The sequence below is a fragment of the Aulonocara sp. 'chitande type north' Nkhata Bay genome, linkage group LG1 (genome assembly GCF_057382095.1).
Source record: "Aulonocara sp. 'chitande type north' Nkhata Bay isolate Kocher_YH1m ecotype deep benthic linkage group LG1, A_spYH_male_GT1.1, whole genome shotgun sequence".
NCBI classification, from domain to species: Eukaryota; Metazoa; Chordata; class Actinopteri; order Cichliformes; family Cichlidae; genus Aulonocara; species Aulonocara sp. 'chitande type north' Nkhata Bay.
The window spans coordinates 6,054,139-6,073,906 of NC_141344.1; the positions used below are offsets into that span (position 1 = coordinate 6,054,139).

The 19,768-nt window shown below is 41.5% G+C and overlaps 1 protein-coding gene across 3 annotated transcripts in view; it reads right to left on the reverse strand.

The window, feature by feature from the left end:
• Positions 1-16,452, reverse strand: part of adamts18 (ADAM metallopeptidase with thrombospondin type 1 motif, 18) — a 55,583-nt gene extending 39,131 nt beyond the window's left edge. For 2 of the 3 annotated variants that reach the window (XM_086305207.1, XM_086305150.1), the window contains exons 1-4: positions 16,079-16,452; positions 15,710-15,791; positions 14,828-15,141; positions 1,563-1,845 (exon numbers count right to left, since the gene is read on the reverse strand). In XM_086305207.1, the coding sequence (XP_086161333.1) occupies positions 1,563-1,845; positions 14,828-15,141; positions 15,710-15,791; positions 16,079-16,180 (781 nt within the window). In that variant the 5' untranslated portion in view covers positions 16,181-16,452. Of the gene's footprint in view, positions 1-1,558; positions 1,846-14,827; positions 15,142-15,709; positions 15,792-16,078 lie in introns of those variants that run through there. The other variant, XM_086305254.1, reaches the window with a different exon arrangement.
• Positions 16,453-19,768: the final 3,316 nt, after the last annotated feature.

The following is a 19,768-nucleotide window of genomic DNA, read 5'->3' on the forward strand; positions in this document are numbered from 1 at the left end:
TTTTAGGATAACATGCACACAGGCTTTTTTTAGGCTTTGGGGTCTGAACAAAGTCATTATTCTGCTACATTATGGAGCAGAATAATGATGGGTGTACAGCAACTTTGTCACAATATACTGCCAATATACTGCCAGACTGTGTTTCATGGTGGAGTCGATACTGTAGTATCATTTCTTCTTTATTTTTATCTTTATTTCTTTTTTATCCACAAATCTCAGACTTTATTAGAAAATTAAATCTTCTATAATCATTCATTGTGAAAGCTGCAAAGTTCTAGCCCACTTCAAGTCTTTGGCCTTATTTCCCATCCTGACATGCACTTTAGAGACCCTTTTAATCATTTGAGACTACGACTACACAGCTTTTCTTAGAACAATACTTTTGCTGACTGCAGTCTTGCTTTCTTTATTTAGCGAATTCTGCAACTATTATTAGATTTAGCTTTTCTATCTCCCAGTGAACAATGTTTGATGTATTAATGTAGTCACATTTGGTCTGCCTGATTGTGTTTTAGATACAACTGATCCAGTTTCCACGCAGCATTTTAGAGTGTAATGCGCTTCCCCCTCAGAAACCTTCAGTCTAGACACAATTTGACACTGGAAAAGAACCTCCTTGCTTGGAATAATTTGACTTGTGACAATTTCACATGGATCTGGTGCCGTGTTGTCCAGTCTCACAATGTTACTTAAAAAGCATTCAGTATAGCAGGTGAATGACGGCTGCAGGTTGATTTACTTACAAGCCTTTGCTGAGCAGATCAAATTCACCTTAGTAAATGCTGCTTCAGCGGAAAGATACAACTTCAGGAATTCTGATCTTTTCTTTTTGATTACTGACTTTAAAATAGAGCAGAATCAGAAATATCAGAATCAGACTTTCTGAACCCACAGCACATACACATACGTTAAAACCTGTTATTATAAAGTGTTATAAACCTCTATGGTGATGTTTTTTGTTTCAAAATGAGGTACTATATTAGATTATTATTTAGCATTCCATGTTGGTTTCACTTGTTTTATCAGAGCCTTCTTTATCCTGCCAGAGTAAACTCTGAACAGAATCAAACATAATGTTTAATTAAAGATGATAGTAATAAAACATAATCAGTTAGTTGAGCCAATGAGTTAGTGTGTAGTAACATGAAAGCTCAGAATAAATAACAGGAGATTAAGACACAGGTTCTTTACATGACAGTTCACATCTTGTATTTAACTGTTTAGTTTCAAAACTGGACAGTATGTGGCTGGCAGAAAGAATGGATATTTCCTTCACCTTGAACTGTACATTTTAAATACAACAGCAGTAATGTTTAAGAAGTTAAGACTGTAAAAGTGTCCTATTTAACATGCAGCACATAAATATTCTGTACATATGGAAGCCACGCAGTTTAATGGTAAGATGAAACTTGTGTTATGAAAACGTTGAATAGCTGAATAGATGTAAAGGATAGAAATGATTGTCTACCAGATGTTACACACCATATCTCTCTATCTCTATCTCTAGATAGAGAGATATATACATATAATAAAGGAAAGGAATTAAAGGTTCCCTTACATACATTGCTTGCGGCGTCCACAGAAGTGTTGCCTCTGCAGCTTTCCATGCTGGTTGTCATGATGCTGCTGCTGTTGATGATAATCATGAAGGTAAGGGTTGCCAGGTCTAGAAGAACTGACGTCAGAGGGGCTTCTGGATCTTCTGTGGACAATGTGCTCTGCTGAGCGCTTGTACAGTACATGCGGGTGATGACCATTGGGGGCACTGTAGTTGTGTTGTCTGGCCAGATGTTGGGGTAGAGGGGCGATCAAATACTCCTCCTGAGACACACGGATCAACCCTGACTGCAAAACACACAAAAAAGTCGATCACAATAAGTAGAAAGGGTTACAAGAAAATTCTTCTAGATAAACTATATAATAAGAGTTAAGACAAAACATATTTGACAGATTTGAACTGTATTTTACAAAGTGTACACACAAATCACCTCTACAATGGTATTTGAGTCCACACTGCCAAGCTTTGTCAAAGCCTCAGTGTAGCTAAAGCAGCTGTTTCTAGAAATCCTTTCTACTGTATCACACATATCACCTCAAGATCCACCCACCACAACCTCACTCATTCTTCGAACCCAAACTCTATCCTAACATTAGGCAGATGTGCACTCTAAGAGTTTACAGATGTTAAGGAGAGAAAAGGTCTTATTTAATTGGAAGACAGAACACCGTGAAATTACTGGTGGGGGGATTTTTAAAAACTGGGATTTGTTTTTAATTGATTTCAACAAAATCTAAACTGTGTGCGCAACTAAAATGAGATCACTCATGGTTAGAGCCTTACTTCAAAATATAATTTACTGAAAACAGACTACATTGCAGCACTTCTTGCTGACATTGTCATATCACTGCCAGCATTTGATTTCTTCCTGGGTTTGTTTTTGATATATTATTTGTCCAGTGTACTGTGTGTTTTCTCAAAAGTTTATTGTTCATTCAATTCAAGTCTAACAAGAAATATTTTTGGAACTGATTAAGATAATGGAAGTCAAGTAAGAAAGAGAATAAATCCAAGAAAAAAAGAGATCTTTTAGTGCTGGAAATGGCTGGAGAAAAACTAAAAATGTTAGGATGCTTGACAGGCTTTGTTTGCAGGGTTCCTCCCGAAACACATTATGAACCCAATCCAATTGTCCTGCCTGCCATAATAATGTCAACGCAGTGTTTTGGCGTGCAGTTTTAATCGAGTAGTCTTAACCGGCCTCAGAACGAGAGATCAAGCTACTGAACCTTAAACATTCCGTCTGACCACGGTATTCTACCTAATTCACTCTGCAACTCTACAAATGTACACAGAATAGCTGTGCAATCAATCAGGCGCACACTCACTGCAATACACTCGCTGACCCAGTGACCTATGGCCTTTTTGTGTGTCATCTAACTCACCATGTGTGTGTGTGTGCGTGCGTGCGTGCGTGCGTGCGTGCGTGCGTGCGTGCGTGCGTGCGTGCGTGCGTGAGACAGAGAGACAGAGAGAACTAGCGAGAGAGAGAGTGACAGTGCCCTGCTCCTGTTGAACTGACCCCATTCCGCCCAGACTAGCAGGTGGCAAAATAAACAGAGGCTGGACAAAAGGGAAGCCATGGTGAGGCTCTTGTTGTGAAAACAGTGCCTGGATATGTGGCAGACTGCCATCATCAAGCCCATCTATTCATCCATCGAACCATCCATCTCTATAACCATCCAGCTCCCAGTTGATCGCCCAACTGTCCATAAATCTTCTACGTCTTCCATCAATCTTGGTGCAACGTGAAGTTTTACAGGAAGCTAACTGTCAAATTTTATTATCTTGACTATATGTAATGTCCACATGGTCCAGTGGCTGGGAGTTTTGTTCTGCAATCTCAATAGTTTGAAGCCCAGCATATCAATACATGCCAAAACAAACCTTATGCTAGCTACTCCACGACTACTTGCTCCAGCTGTGTTGCACTGCGAACACATTGTGGAAAGAAAATTTCTCTCTGGGTCATGAATAAAATATATCAACTCAAAGAAATGAATTAAGAGAGAGAAAATGCCCTTGGCAAAAATTGACTGTGGCTTCCTAAAATAGTTTGGAATTCAAAACAGAGCTAGAGAAGGTCAAAGGAGGTGTGTCCAATCAGCACACACCGCTGTCGCCTCTCGTTTACCCATCTTTTCATCTGCCTGGCATTCAGCACATACCTGGCCTGCAAAAACATACACCTAATCAAATATTCCTCTTTAAAGATGAAACACTTATTTATTTATTATTTATCTTTTTTTCTCCTTCAATTAAATGATAACACTTTAATCATGAGTAAAACATAATTTCACATTTTCCCCCACTGAAGCATTCAGAATGCCATAATGTTACAGATGAAAGGTCTCTTTATAATAATGTAAAGCCCTTACCTTACAATGCAAAGCAATGTAAACCAATTCATGATATAAAGTCACCATGAGATGACAAGTAACTTTGTAACCATAAGAATCCTACATTAAAATTAAAGAAACACAAAGATCTGAACTTGATTAGTGCAAAACTCACATCCCTGCTTGTGCTCTGTTTCTCTCTCTCTATAGCTGCGTCACCAAATCTGCCAGCTCTCCACTTTCTTTTCCAGCAGATAGCAGATGGAAGAGTCTGTGATGATAATGACAGGAAACGAATTCCATCTGCAACAATGGTTAAAATATGGTTCTGTGTCTGCTTGTGTTTTTATCTCAATGTATAGATTGAACTTTCTTTTGTCAGCATGTTTTGTGTTTTAGTGAATACCAAAGTATGACGTTATAGTGGACTCTTAATGTTGGACACAGCTGCCAACACCGCATACACAAAGGAGTATGTTGCAAGGCGTGAGCACTAAGTAAGCAGAGCATAAATAGGCTTTTCAAGCGCAATGACAAGGTGAGAGGTCAGAGAAGATTACTGCGTGTTTACACACTGAAGCTGAGTGTGCTTTAATATGGTGGGATCATGCTCAAAGCTCATTTGCTCACACTCAAATTCCCATTTTCCTCTGCTCAACCTGCTTTTCTGCTAGCTCTCAGGTTTTTATTGAAAAGAATGTTCGATGGTGCTTTGGACGAGTAAGGACTTTGTTTTGCTAAATTACGGATGTTTGGCTAAGTTCGTAATACTGGGGAGAGTCTACCTCCCCTGACACCCCACAAACCTCTATTGGTGTAATAATGGATATATTAAAAAGCTGGATATAACACTGAAAGTCTGTTTTGTTGCCAAAATTTTCCCAGTTGTCTTTTTCTGCCCAAAACTCTTCTGCAGCTGAAAAAGAATTTTCCCATAGACCACAATAAGAAAAGACACCTCCAACTGTAACACAGGCCATTTTTTTCTCCCTTTCTATTATGAATTTTTGATCCGCGGTGGTTTCATATTTGTAAAGCTTTGCCAACGCCTACAAAATTTTTGCTTGGTGTTCTTGACATCATCACAAAATGCAAACTTTATGAGATTAGTTGGAATCTACAAGCAGGCCAGTGTATGAGCAGTGGGCAGAATAACACTGAAGCAAAGTCTTTTTTTGGTCCATTTTCCAGGTTACCAATTTTCACTCACATGAGCATTTCTCATCTTTTAATCCGTAAACAATTCTAGGTATATGCATCAAGCATGTTTTATTTACTTTTTCATGTAGTTGTAAGAGTGACTATTTCAAGAATGTAACCTTTGCAGCTGTCATAAGGCCAAGTTAGACTAATCAGATTAGATAAAGATAAGCTTCCTGCCTTGTATGTAACATCAATCGATTAGTGTCAGATTTGAACCCTTCTGGATGTGTGAAAATGGCAACAGCTTAGTTATCTAGGATTACACATACAGTCATAAAATCAGAGCGTAATGCTTTCAAATCTTACTCGCCACCCAAAGCACTTGTGCTATAGTGTCTTATTCAGTAAAGTGATAAAGCATGAAAAACATGCTATGAAAAACTAAATCTAACCTATGATTGATCTTGCATTATTTGACCCAGTTCTTCTAGTTCTTCAGGCACAATAAAGACTAAAAGTTGCACTACCTCAGCATTTGTTGACTTGACCACTCTGACATCTTTATTGTGTTGAGGGAAGCATAACATTACTCAAAATGCCAGTACCATTTGAGAAAAGCACACTACTCTTGTACTCATCTATAGATTTACAGATGAAATGATAGATAAGCTGATTCTTTTTCAGGCACAATCTTCAAAGACCACAGAAAGGCCACCTGTAAAGTTGATAGAGAAGACCTCTACTTATCTCTCTACATTAACACTTGTAAGACCTTACTAGATTAAAGGGATGAGCACTCTCTGCTAAACACCACTTTAGTTTTCACCCCACATTCACACATTTCTCATTACGTCACAGTCAGATTACAGGTTCAACAAAGTCACCTTCAGTCAGCAAAGTCGCTATTTCGTACATGAGAAAAACGTCTTCATTTCCTTGGATAAAGTCAGCACAAGCACAAGCACTGTTTCTTTAGCAGCACAACTGTCATGGTAGACGGCAACTTTAGCTTGTCTCTGTATAAACTGCAGCCTCTTTTAAAGTTCCCTACCATGATATTATAAGGCAAATGAGTAAGTGCTTACATGCTGTTTAAGACTTGGGACGAGCGGTGAGAAGCCCCAAGCCGGTGATTACTGAGCTCTAAAGCACATCTGCACTCCAGCTCAGCAAAGAATCACGTGAACACAGTGTGTGTGGCGAAGAGGGGGAAAAAAATCACACAGGAGCAAAGGAGAGCCCTCAGGCATCTAACTAATTCAATAGAATCACAATCTGAGTAATTATAGTCTGCTTATGTGAATTATGTGTGTTTAAAATGGGGTAAGAAATGGGTAAAGAAGACATGTTAATTTCGGAACTGGGATCAAAAGAAGAAAAGAGCCAAGCAGCAATGACAGGGCGGAACATTGGTTGAATTTCTCTATGTTTACTTTCAAATGACTGTATTTCCCAGCACAGTGGAGTTTTCTTATTTAAAAAAATTACTATCACTGAATTGGACCTGGACTATTTACAAACACTCTTATTAGTGATAGCATATATGGATAACTCTCTTCATGTACAGCTCATTAGAATCACAATGTGTCAATAGCCTGAGGTCACGCAGCCCTTGTTTACCCACACTAATTGCCTTTGAACAACCTACTGACACCCTCTGAGCATGTCTATGGAACAGAGAAGAGGTGGGCACACACAGAGTGAGAAACTGATGGTGTTGGTTGAGTCTTTTGTCGGTTGGAGCCCTTGGGCATGGGCTCGCTCAATTATCCCATGTAGACACAGCAGGGAACAGGAGGGCTACTCCCACACCAGTCCATAAAAATGGAAATGTCCTCTTTCAACGTGCCATTACTCTCTATAAGTGGGTTACAGTGCAGCTTTAGCACTTTTACTAACTAATATAGCACTACTGTGTTGCAAATGAGGCAGGAGTGTAATTCAAATCGATTCAAAGACTCTGTATAAGTCCCAACAGCAACAGCATTTACAAATCACTTTTAGCATAGCGCAAGTTTGAACTGCATGCAGTTGTACGACCAGACAGGCATGCAAAAGATTACAACATGCTGACATCCAAACTCACAGGTATTACAAATATCACACCTATATCATAGCTCTCTCCATTAAAGGTGTATGTCATGAGTCTTAATGAAGTTTTGAGGAACATAAATGCAAAAGTGAGTCATGTTACTTTAACTGGTTTATCTGTGATGATATCTGAAAAGGGTTTTATTTACTGCTCATTACTCTATTAACGAGGCAGTTCTAAGTTTTCTGCAGATTTGGACTGTTTTACAGCAGCACCAGTCAATGTGCTGCAGTGGTGACAACAGTAGGTCAGATTTGATGTATGGCCTCTGTTTGTAGAAGTTGCAGCATCCACTTGAGCACTTCAACAGTGGCCATTAGTCTTGTGTGAGAAAGACCTTGCACAGCATAGAAAGGACGTACAAGCGCACACACACACCATCCCACACCCATGCTGAGAGCCTGACCCCCCTCTCCTGCTGGCATCTAACAGCGGGCACTACATCACTGTCAGCATCCAGACCACCAGGGAAAAAGCTCCGGGCCACTCTACTCGTGTAGCGCCAAGATCTGAGCTCCTCTGTGGCCCGGCCCAGTCGCTGAATTATGGCCAAGCCAGGGAAGTATGTTGTAGTGGGAAGATGTTCCAATTTGCTGGGCTTTACAGATAATGGACAGGTACAAATAGCCCAAAAGTTGTCCGGAAATCGGTCATTCAAGTGTCACTTTAACTCTCCAAAAGCCTAAGGGATTGGCAGCACACATCATATATTGTCTACATTCCAACCCTGTGGATGAGTAATCATATGCTGTCTCAGCCCCATTAGGAGTCTAACAGGATTACAATATGTTGAATATTCAGCGCAAGCAAGCACTTCAATGTCCTGTTTGGCTAAATAGTGTCATTTTCAGGTTTATTTTCCCACACAACATCTTTGGGTAGGACTAATTTTTAAATCATCACTATTCAATAAAAAAAACAACCAACTCTTGACTGGAATTTGATGTCAGTAAAAATTTAGCAAGAGACGATGTCACATTTTCACAAAAAGAAATGAAGCTCAACCTCTCATATATTCACAGTGTGAAGTGTTCAACAACAACAAAGTACATCCAGCATCAATAACAACGCCTGGGAAAAGAGCAAGCATCTTCTTCACGCCACAGGGAGTCCCACGCCTGGTGGAGTTGAACAGAGGGTGTAAGTTCAGCTCTCCTCTTACAACAGTCACCGGTGCTTGCCACAAGCCTCAGAGCTGTGTCAACGATGGCTATCAAACACTGAGTTTGACCTTCCTGAAAGGATGAAAGTGAATGGAGGAAAGACAGAGGAGGTGTGTATTGACACTTTGTTTAATGTTTTTACTCTCAGAATCAGAATCAGAATCAGAATGGGTTTATTGCCAGATGTTGAGGTTTACAACATTAGGAAATTACTGCGGTGCTTCAGTGCAGACAATAAGAATTAAAGTGCTATGTAGAAAGAAAGATATATGCATGAGATATACATGAGATATATACATGAGAATAGGAATTATGAGTGCTACGTAGAAAGATATATACATGAGTGCAGGTGGTGATCAGTGCCAGACATGAAATGATGCAGTGACACAGCGTAGGGTCATATGTTAGTGGCGGGGACAGTCATGTGGTTATTGTTCATGTGTCCAACAGCAGAGGGGAAGAAACTGTTCTTGTGGCGAGAGGTTCTGGTGCGAATGGACCGGAGCCTCCTGCCTGAGGGGAGCAGGTCAAACAGACTGTGTCCAGGGTGAGAAGGGTCAGCTGAGATCCGGGCTGCACGCCGCAGTGTCCTGGAGGTGTACAGGTCCTGCAGAGATGGGAGTCTGCAGCCAATCACCTTCTCAGCAGAGCGCACAACACGCTGCAGTCTCTGTTTGTCCCTGATAGTGGCTCCAGCGTACCACACGGTGATGGAGGAGGTGAGGATGGACTCGATGATTGCAGTGTAGAATTGCATCATCGTCCGTGTTGGCAGGTTGAATTTCTTCAGCTGCCTCAGGAAGTACATCCTCTGCTGGGCTTTCTTGATGACGGAGGTGATGGTGGGCTCCCACTTCAGGTCCTGGGTGATGGTGGTACCCAGGAAGCGGAATGAGTCCACAGAGGTGATGGGGGTGTCAGTCAGGATGATGGGGGGGAGTGGGGCTGTGTGCTTCCTGAAGTCCACAATAATCTCCACTGTCTTCTGGGCATTCAGCACCAGGTTGTTGTGGCTGCACCAAGACACCAGACGTTCAACCTCCCTCCTGTAGGCAGACTCATCCCCGTCAGAGATGAGCCCAATGACGGTGGTGTCATCTGCGAACTTGATTAGCTTGACAGACTGGTGGGTGGAGGTGCAGCAGTTGGTGTACAGGGAGAAGAGCAGAGGAGAAAGAACACCGCCCTGAGGGGAGCCGGTGCTGATGGTCCGGGAGTCCGAGACATTCTTTCCCAGCCTCACGTGCTGCTTCCTGTCCGTCAGGAAGTCAGTGATCCACCGGCAGATGGGATCAGGCACATTCATCTGGGAAAGCTTGCCTCGGAGATGGTCTGGAAGGATGGTGTTGAAGGCAGAGCTGAAGTCCACAAACAGGATCCTGGCGTAGGTTCCTGGGGAGTCCAGATGCTGCAGGATGAAGTGTAGGGCCATGTTGATGGCGTCGTCTACAGAACTGTTGGCTCTATATGCAAACTGCAGGGGGTCCAGGAGGGGGGCCGTGAGGGTCTTGAGATGGGAGAGAACTAGGTGCTCAAATGACTTCATGACCACAGATGTCAGAGCCACGGGTCTGTAGTCATTTAGTCCAGTGATCCTAGGTTTCTTGGGGACAGGGATTATGGTAGAGGACTTGAAGCAGGCAGGCACATGACATGCCTGCAGTGAGGAGTTGAAGATGCCAGAAAACACTGGGGCCAGCTCGTTTGCACAGTGTCTGAGGGTGGCAGGAGACACACCGTCTGGGCCGGGAGCTTTCCGAGCATTCAGACTCCTAAACTGCTTCCTCACATCTGCTTCATGAATATGAAGAGTTGTGGTCGGAGGAGGTGGTGTGAAATCCTCTTTTGTGTGGGGTGAGGGGGCGGGTGTTGCAGGTGAACAGTTTGAAGGTGGTGATGGCTCTATGGAGGGGGGAGAGGTGGGGGAATGAGTGTCCAAAGTGCCTCTATTGTTGGGGTCGTTGGAGGTGTGAAGGCTGCCTGATGGCTCGTCAAAACAACAGTAGAAGTCGTTAAGGGTGTTGGCTAAGAGCAAGTCATCAGTGGAGTGGGGGGTTTTAGGCTTGTAGTTTGTGATATTCCTAAAACCTTTCCACACAGAGGCCGAGTCATTCTCTGAGATCTGCTGCTGCATCTTCTCAGAGTGCTGATGTTTGGCAATGTCCACTTCCTTAGTGAACCTGTACTTGGCCTCTCTGTAGCAGTCCCTGTCTCCGCTTCTGAACGCCTTACTCTTTTCCAGCCACAGCTTTTTGAGTTTAGGGGTAAACCAGGGTTTGTCATTGTTATAACTCACCCTGGTGCGTGATGGCACAATGCTGTCCTCACAGAAGTGGATATAGGAGGTGACAGTGTCCGTAAACTCGTCCAAGCTGTTAGAAGCAGCCTTCATTGTGTCCCAGTCTGTGGTCTCCAAACACGTGATTGTTCAAACACATCTTTAAGCTATAAATTGTGGTACCTGGGGGGTTGCTGGATCATTACAACCCTAATAAAGATCCAAGAGGTCTCATTCATGAGGTTAACAGACATGTTATGAGGAAATTACGGCTCAGTAGTGTGTGGACAGTCCATTGACAGCTGTGGGCAGCTCTGGACTGCCTCTCCACCTACAAAGTATCAGCTGTCAAAAGGGGTCAGTGTCAAAAATATGTAGTACTACTTGTCTGTGGTCTACTTATGGTTGTGCTGTTGTTTGTCCATCAACCAGCCGCAAAGAAGAGCAAAGTTATAACTTACAAAGTGTTTGCAGGACTGCTTGGGAGCATGTTTGTATTGGCTGAAAACCTTTGTCCATAGGGTCCATAGGCAAATACTCCACAAATGGATACAACCACAGTAGCATAAATTGACTGACCAAGAATGTTCTTCAAGTCAGTGTGCAATGTGGTTTCACCCAAGTACTTGACCATTCAGAAATTCAACAGTGCATCGGTTATAGAGACAAAATGTCTTGGTTCCATGACAAAAATCCAAAGGTGCTTTTCCCATGAGACTTCAGGTTATTGCAGAAAATATACTCTGTGGGAAATGAAGGTATATGATATTTTCACGACTACCTACTTGTTAGCAAAAGGCTTCCCTGGGACACATATTAGCTTAGCCTGGGACACAGGCCTCATTTAAAGTATATCACTTTAAATAGTGGGGTACATGTCTGATGGTCTTTATTTTAAAAACTGACAAAAACGGACAGACGTAGCTCTAAATGGTCCTATAATGGCCATCTACACTTTACCTCTTCTGCTTTAACTATCAAGTAGAAACAATAGGTCATTGGGTAGCATGTTTGCTGCATCAACTTATGAACTATAGAAATCCTAGAGAAGAAAAAATGGATTAGTTTATCTGGACCTAAGCCAATGAAGACCAGAGAGCTCAGGCTGACTCTGACCTGGCCTGTTGGGTCTTGGGAAAGGTTGTAGTAAAGGTCATGGTCAGCTATACCACTATCTGATATAACCAGCCTAATGGGGGGTGTATTTGACGCTCAAACATTTAAGTTCTGAACACTGCCAAGTCACAAACAATGCTATTTAGAGCAGTCACACTGCTCAAGTCGAAAATGTTTACAAATGTACCACAATATACTTCACAAGGTACTGCAAATTTACTACAAGGCAATGCATCTTAAACCACTTCAAACCACTTTAACTGTGGTTTAAGATGCATCATGTGTTAATGTTGTATTTCTAAGGGTTGGCAGAGAATAGTACAGGCCGGACAGAATTCAGATCTGCTGTGCTTACCCAGTAAGGAGTTTCCTATCCTGGGAAGGTGCTAGAAAGACAAAGGGGAGCTATAAATCATTTGTTTTCTGGACTCACACAGGTGGTGAGCAGCACTGAACTTGAACATTGTAAAGACCTGTTAAGAGTTCAGGTTAAGTCCCACCAACCCCCACATACACCAATGAATAGAAAATTTAGGTCAAGCAGCACAGTGACCTCAGACGAGAAACCTTCAAAAGAAGAAAGAGAGAAGACCCCTCCCCAACCCCCAACACCATCCACTTCTCTTACAAATCAGAGAGCATTACATCTAAAGAGGCATCCTTTCATCTCTCATGCAAAAGTGAGGCAGACAACTTTGGTTCATTCAAGAACAGAAGGTGCTTTTACAGGTCATGGAGAAAGTGATTAAACCCAACAAATAACACCATGTTCAATTAATAAGGATTTACAGTAGAAAATCCCACTATGCAAGTCATTCATCCAGCTATCCCACTCTGCTCTTAATACCACCCTGGTCTTCATTTTAACAGTTGAATCCCACTCCCATCTGTTTAAAAAAGAAAATGTCCCAGCCCTTATTTGGCCCGGGGTCTGGTGCTGAAACCTCTGCTTTTATTAAAACGCAAGGTCCACAGCTCTGTTTCAGACACTGTCTTTTCCCTTTTCTTCCATTTCCTTGTTTCTGTTGAAAGGAGACAATGAAACAAAGCACGAGAAAACGATTTTCTTCCTATCTCCACCTCACTTCTTCTCACCTCATTTCTTCTCCAAAGCCCTTTGACATAAACAGAGCCCATCTCTCCAACTCTCTATAAAGAGACTATCCAGCCTCCCTGGGAGCTTGAACCACAGACAATAAATTCACATTACTCTTGCACAACACTTTCTCTCGTGTGCTGCCTCCCAACCTGACCCAGCTCACTTTTCATTCATTACTTTACCCTCTTTTCCATTTTCTCTCTTGTATCCTTGTCTTCCTCTTTTTTTCTTCCTTTCTTCCTTCAACCAATGTCTTTAATCCCACCTTAATCTTTTACTCAAGCCCATCAGTGCAGTCAGCACACTTGAATGACTCTTTCCTCATTTATACCTAATCCAAATTTTCTAAGCAGAGGGCTAGATGAAAAGAAGGGGTTAAATGTCTTTATTGTCCTAAAGCTCGTAGCAATTTAACACAGACAGACTGATTTTTACAAAGAGACAGAGTAAATGGTTGGTACCAGAGTATCTTTTCAGTGTACTTGTCATTGTGTCTTACTTAATTATTTTATTTTGGAGAAAACTCTGTTTATCTGCTAGAAATATAACGATAACAAAACATCCATCAGTGGCCCAGTGGTCGGACTTGAAGAGGAAAACAAAAACTTGCAAATGTTCAAGAAGAGTAAAAAATAGATCAAAGTGTTTGTACCAACTCATTCAAATGCAATCACAACCCAATCACACTGTGTCCTCGCAGCTCTTTTAAGCGAACGGGTCAGTGGTGTTTTATTGTTAGTGGGAGCTAGCCTAATGAAAGGGACAATGCAAAGATTAGCAGTGCCAGCCAGGCGGCTCAAACTTCACCCTGGCTTTAATTGCTGTGAACAAGAGGAGATGTAGAGGGAGGGCAAACAGAGGACAAAAGAGGAGGGCAAGCGCAGGAGGAGTAGGTAAGACGAGGTATGGAGCTTAGATGATAAATGTAAGTATGGCATTTATGGGGGTATAATATGTCCATCTGGTCCATGCTGGTATGGTATGTGTCAAACACTGAATGTGATCTTTTAAACATCTAATAAACCAAAGAAAATAGTGAAGCTTATAGATGACCAAAAGGCACAAAAGACACACACTGCATGCCACTAGTGGATGTATGCATATGCACATGGACAGATTTCATTGTTTTGACTTGGTGGTAATTAATGCTTTATGAAAAGATTTACATTGTTGCATCCAGCTGTGTTTGTGGAGTCCCTCCCTTGAGTTTATTACAGAGCTGTGGCATCACACAGCAGCAGGATCCATATGAGCATCTCCAAAGCAAATTTTTCCAGAGTGCTAAAGTAACTAGGCTATCTGAGCTATCCCTGTCCTGAATCTTCTTTAGTAAAACTCACAAGGACCGTGTTGATATTATCTTGTAATCTGTAATGCCTTTTCCTAAATGTTGACCTATACCATTACTTACAAGGTACACCACTGGGCGAGTGGTTGAAGAAAACTGCCCTGAGCAATGGCCAAAATTACACTGTAACACAGTGGTCAAGGAAAAAGTGATGACATCCCTGACTAAATTATGGCCTTTTCACTGTACTGTCCTGTAGCAGTGTAACTTTTCTCTCTTCTTCTGCTCTTTTCCTTTTATTCTTTCTCTTATGTCCTCTCCTCCCTGTGTTCAAAGCAGTTCCAGACAAAGCACCGAAACTGATGCATACACTCATGGGTAATGATGTCATGTTACAGTTCACCCATGATATGACCAAAGTCTGACAATGATGCATCAAAACAGCTGGAATGCTAGAGGACACGAAGCATTCAAGGACAAATAAAGGCATGGAACTTGAGGTAGGGGTGGAGTGCAAAATCTGCTGTGTGACAGCCTTTTAGCTCCACAAACTTATCAGAAACTGAAAAAAAAAATTCCCATTAGGGTTGTGAAATCATCTAAATTGACTTAGAAGTGTTTTGTCAGCCTTTCTTGAACTAAGTAGAAGCATGTAATCAGTTTAAGAATAAAACCATATAATTGAGGTAAAACATAAAATGACTCAGTTTTTCATGTAACAAAAGCTCAGCCAGAGGTTACTGACACTTACCAGTCCAGAACATGTCGATATGGCTGCAGAGGAGGCCGACTGGTTACGGATAAATCCCTGATAAAGGCAGTTGTGAACCTTTGCATCATCCATTGCTGTGGTGATGCCATTTGAGCTGATCATCTGCACAGTGAACCCAGGGCCAACCACAGAAGATGGATGCAGGTGAAGGTGCATGTCATGCCCAAAGGCAGAGAGGCGATAGTGCAGAGAAGGAGGCAAGGACCTTTTGCCGCGATGGCTTCGCCTGGTCACATCATGGGTCAGGTACGCTCCCTGAGAGTCCACTTCCACAGGGGTTACAAATACGTAGTCTGATGATAAGGGATGATAAGGGATAGAAAGACTACATCAAAAAATTCTGATGTCAAATACTTTAGCACAAAGACATCATGTTTTAACTACAATTTTCAGTATAATTTAGAATATGCATAATTTGACCAAGTGGGAGTGCTGTCTTCTTCCTTGCTTATATGTGCCAGTGGAGTCACCAAGGTGTCATTTTCATTCAAACATCTATCTCTCTTTCATCATTGTTATTTTCAGCATCCAAACCTTTCTATAGTATACCTCTGGAAAAAGTGCTGGGAGTAAACAAAAGTATGTAAATCACATTCGGGAAAGCGGAGGACAGAAAAGGGAGTCTTTGAATAAGTACTGCACTCACTGGTTCATGTAAACAAGCATTTCTATCATTTCCATCCACATAAGCAGTAGTCATGTCACACTGTGTAACAAGTAATATTCTTCACTGTTTAACACTCTGGTCTAGTAACTGATTCAATGTTGGCATTTATCTCACTTTATTCACTTTCTCCCTATAAACATGGAATACAGCCAGCTGGAAGAAACATCCTCAGATGTGAAAAGACAAGCACTCACCATGATTTAATCCGTGGCTGTTGCTGGAAGAATAGCTGGCTGAAACGGTGTGGGAGGCCTGTGAGCAGTAAATGTGCAGCGTCTGAAAGAAAAAAATCATAAATGGACAGGTAGCAACAGGTTACAAGCAGCAGAAAACTGGGAGCCAAAAGGGGATATCGAGTTCCTCTACTGAAATGTGAGTTGCACTTGAGATTAATTTGGGATCACTTTTCACCGCAATGAATGTGATTAGACAAGTTTGTCGCTGATTTAGTCTTGCTGATAAGAGACAACTGCTTGTTTGGTTTTTTTCTCGCAAACTACACGTGCATGTGCTGAATTTAAAAGTGCACACGTATATATTTTTCGTATGTAAGTGCAACATGCCTTGAAAATACTCCAGGACAAGAGGGTGGAGAGTAGCTTGACTGAGGTGCAGCCGACCAGCGGGATTGGTAAAGTCCATAACAGAAGAAAAAGGCAATCCATGGTGATGGCATGCAAGCTCACACCTCCTCCGTTACCTCCTAAATGAGCGCAAAAGTAGTAACCTGTGGTAGCGCATAGTGCAGTTGGCACGCATTGTTTAGTGGTTCTGTCCGCCTGCTTTGCTCGCTCAGGTGAAGTCGGAAAGTTGCAGAAGCCGGTGGTGCGCGCAGACGCGGTGCGCACACACGAGAGTGTGTATGTGTAAGCGTGTGAGCGTGTGTGGCGAGAAGCGGCGGCCAGCGGTGTCGGGGATCACCGGGAGGAGCGCTGACTGAGCATTCAGCTCGGCTCTGAGAGAGTGGGCCTGCGGGATGGAGCACAAGTCAGCGGCCGACAGCCAATCAGCGCGCGGCATCATTTACCACGCGTAGATAAAAGAAGAAAAAGAGATTCTCCTCTTGACAGCGGCTGGGCTGCTGGTGCCTTCAGAGGCCGCCGGGAAATTTAAGCTTTAAAAGTTGTGTGAGCCGATATTTAATCAAAAGTTGGCAACATCAAAGATCTGAGCGGCATTTCGAAAGGCAGATTTTCTTTGTAAGTACGAACTTTAAACTTACAATAACGCAGATTTATTTTCAAATACACCAACAAAGATGAAGCCAGATCCCACTGACGTTTTTGTTTGACCACGGAGAAAAAGAGAGACAGCGATAACTGAAGTAGTTTTACTTAAGAAAACATAAATTTAAAAGAAAATCACAATAAAGGGAGTGCAGAAAGAAAAGTGTGGAAGTTAGGAATTTACGGCAGAATCCAAGGCAATCAGAGAAAACCTCCTTATTGTGGCTGTACATAAACAACTGGCAACAAATATGAAAGATTCCCTGAATGCAGCTAAAGGCTCAAGGTTTCATTATTCTGCTTTGACATGAGAACTGCCCGGGGTCCCCGAAGTCTGTCAGACCATATTAGGTTCCATTTCATCTGCAAATGTGAAACTGTCAGCAAAGTGTTTCATCTTGTGGTTGCAAATGACATTGTGCTTTCATCACATTATACTAATATTCCAACAAAAATAGTACTAAGCGTCAATAAAGCCTGTGCCAAAACAAGAAATGGCCGAGTTAAGACAAATGCACAAGATATAAAAGAAATACAGAGCTTGGATTAAGAAAAGCAAGCATTAAAGAGGTTTTAAGAGCAAACTGGCTGAAAAGCAGTTTGTGCCAAATTGCCACACAAATTAGCACAAATTGATTCAAAACCGTGGACTCGTGAACCAAAATAATTCTGGCAGTATTTGAGGAAAATCGTGCTTTACTGATTTCCCCCTATTTGCGGCAGTGTTAATGACTATCCAATTACAGTAAATAAGGCAAAGTGGTTGCTAACTCTTTTGACATTTAAAGAGGAGGTTGTCACTTGCCTGCATCAATTTGCAGCAATTAATACAATGCATTAGTTATTGTGAATAGATGACAAACACCTTGATATTTTGCTGCACCAACAGAAACATAACTGAAGTATATTGTCAGATCTCTGCACAGATATCAACATCACAAAGCATATTAACACTTTGTACCACCTTGTGTGGATTGAATTATGAATCGCATTGTCTTAATAAAAGTACTAAATAACTGTGTGGGCTATTTAATCTTATGTTGCAAGTATGTAGGAAGTAACTACCAAATCATCTTACACTTGCTTCACTTGCTTTCCTTCAATAATGGTGCGATCCGGGCTCTGAGGAGGCAAATCCAGCACTGATAGAGTTCCACTGTGTGTTTTTCCATCTGGTATGCTTTTATTGTTTTGGCAGTGTGTTTAGGGTCATTGTCATGCTGATAAATAAAGCCATTCAGATGCTTTCCAAAAGGTATTGGATAGAGGATCAACTGAATGACTGTACCTTTCTGCATTTATAAGCAGAACCCCAAACCATGAGAGAACTTCCACTGTCTTTTACAGATGGCTAGTCTAGACACTCGGTGTTGTATCTCGCTCTTGGCATTCTTCAAACATGAAGTTTAAGCCAAAAAATTAAAATCATTCTTTGAGACCTGTTGTTACTGATTTTCAGTCAGATTCTTTTGTGTAATTTGATATATCTCAGCCTTTTCTCTCCCATGAGAATAGTTTCTTTACCGCCAGCCTTCCATTGAGACCATTTTTGATGAGACTTCAACAAATAACAGATCAATCAATGAAGAATCGTGTCAGGTCTTCACTGGATTTTTTTTCATGTTTCGTAAGGACATGACTTTCAGATAGTTTTTAATCTGCCGTAGATAGTTTTATGGCCTGCCATTTCTTCTTTTGTCCTCCACTTGTCCGGTTCCCTCGTATTTTTAAGGTCACACTGTGTCATCATTGTCATCTTTTTATTACATTCATAGGCATAGAAACAAATTATGTGGTCGTCTAATACATGTAGAGGTTAAGCTTTGCTATTTTATGCTCGAATGACAAATCTCAGTGTTAAGTCGCTTAAAAAAAAGAAAAAACATCTCTCTAAAAATGGTAAACAACAAGGACTAAAGAAATATTTCCATTAAAAAAACTTAAAAACCTTCAGGAAGGATGGAGAACTATTACTAAAGACCAGTTAAAAGAAAAAAAAATCTAATGCATTTTTCTTGCATTAGGAAGAAAATTTTAAACACTTGTCTTCTGGACAGAACTGCATAATATTATGACAGCAATAATTTTTATAGAATTCTTTCTTGTCTACTGATGGAACTCAAACTATAGTCTATTTGCACAATTCTGATATATAACCCAAGAAACCTCAGACACTAAGTTCAGTAGCACATTTTGTTGTTCTTCGTGCTCTATACTTCTGTGCTTGTCTTGTTGAAACAACTGACAGCCGACAACGCCAGCCCTCCAGTTTTCCCCGCACCTTGGAACACCAGCTGTGCCAAGAAAAAGAAAAAAAACAACAATCAAACCAGACAGAGAATTCATGAACCTACGGCAGTGGAGGCTCTCCAGAAGGTAGAAGCAAAGAAAACGAGGGAAGAAAAAGAGTAAGATGACAAACAATCAGTTATACTTAAGTGATCCAGAACTACCAGCTTGTAAGCATATGGGGTATATTACCGTAGCAAATTAACCAGCCTCTGATTTGAAGGGACTCGCAGTCCCATCAATGTAACAGACAAACTGTTAATAGAAGCACATCTAACAGGATGTGCATTACAGACAATACAACAGAGTATTCAGGAAAACTGTCAGAGCATCCTGGACATTCTGGCAGAAGTAAAGATAAAGCTAATAATCAGTTATTCATTAGCTGTTATTTATCTACAGTGAGCTACATCACTTGACTGTCTTTCAGTACAGCTCCAAAAACTGTCTCTCTGTCTCTAACATGTTGATTTTTATGTATTTAACACAAAAAGTGAAGCTTGAAGTAATTCTGGGTTGTGGGGATAGTGTGGGAGCAAGTGTACACCATGGTGCAAACTTGGGTAGGTTAGGAAACAAGCCTTGATTACATGTAATTATCTTCTTGTAGTATTTCTTTTTCAACTGATTAAAACAAACAAAAGCACACACACACAGGAAAAGCAGATGTGGTTATGAGATTCCAAAGCCTACACTTGGTGAGGTTTCCGTTTTTCTGCGTCTTGAAATAGTATTAAT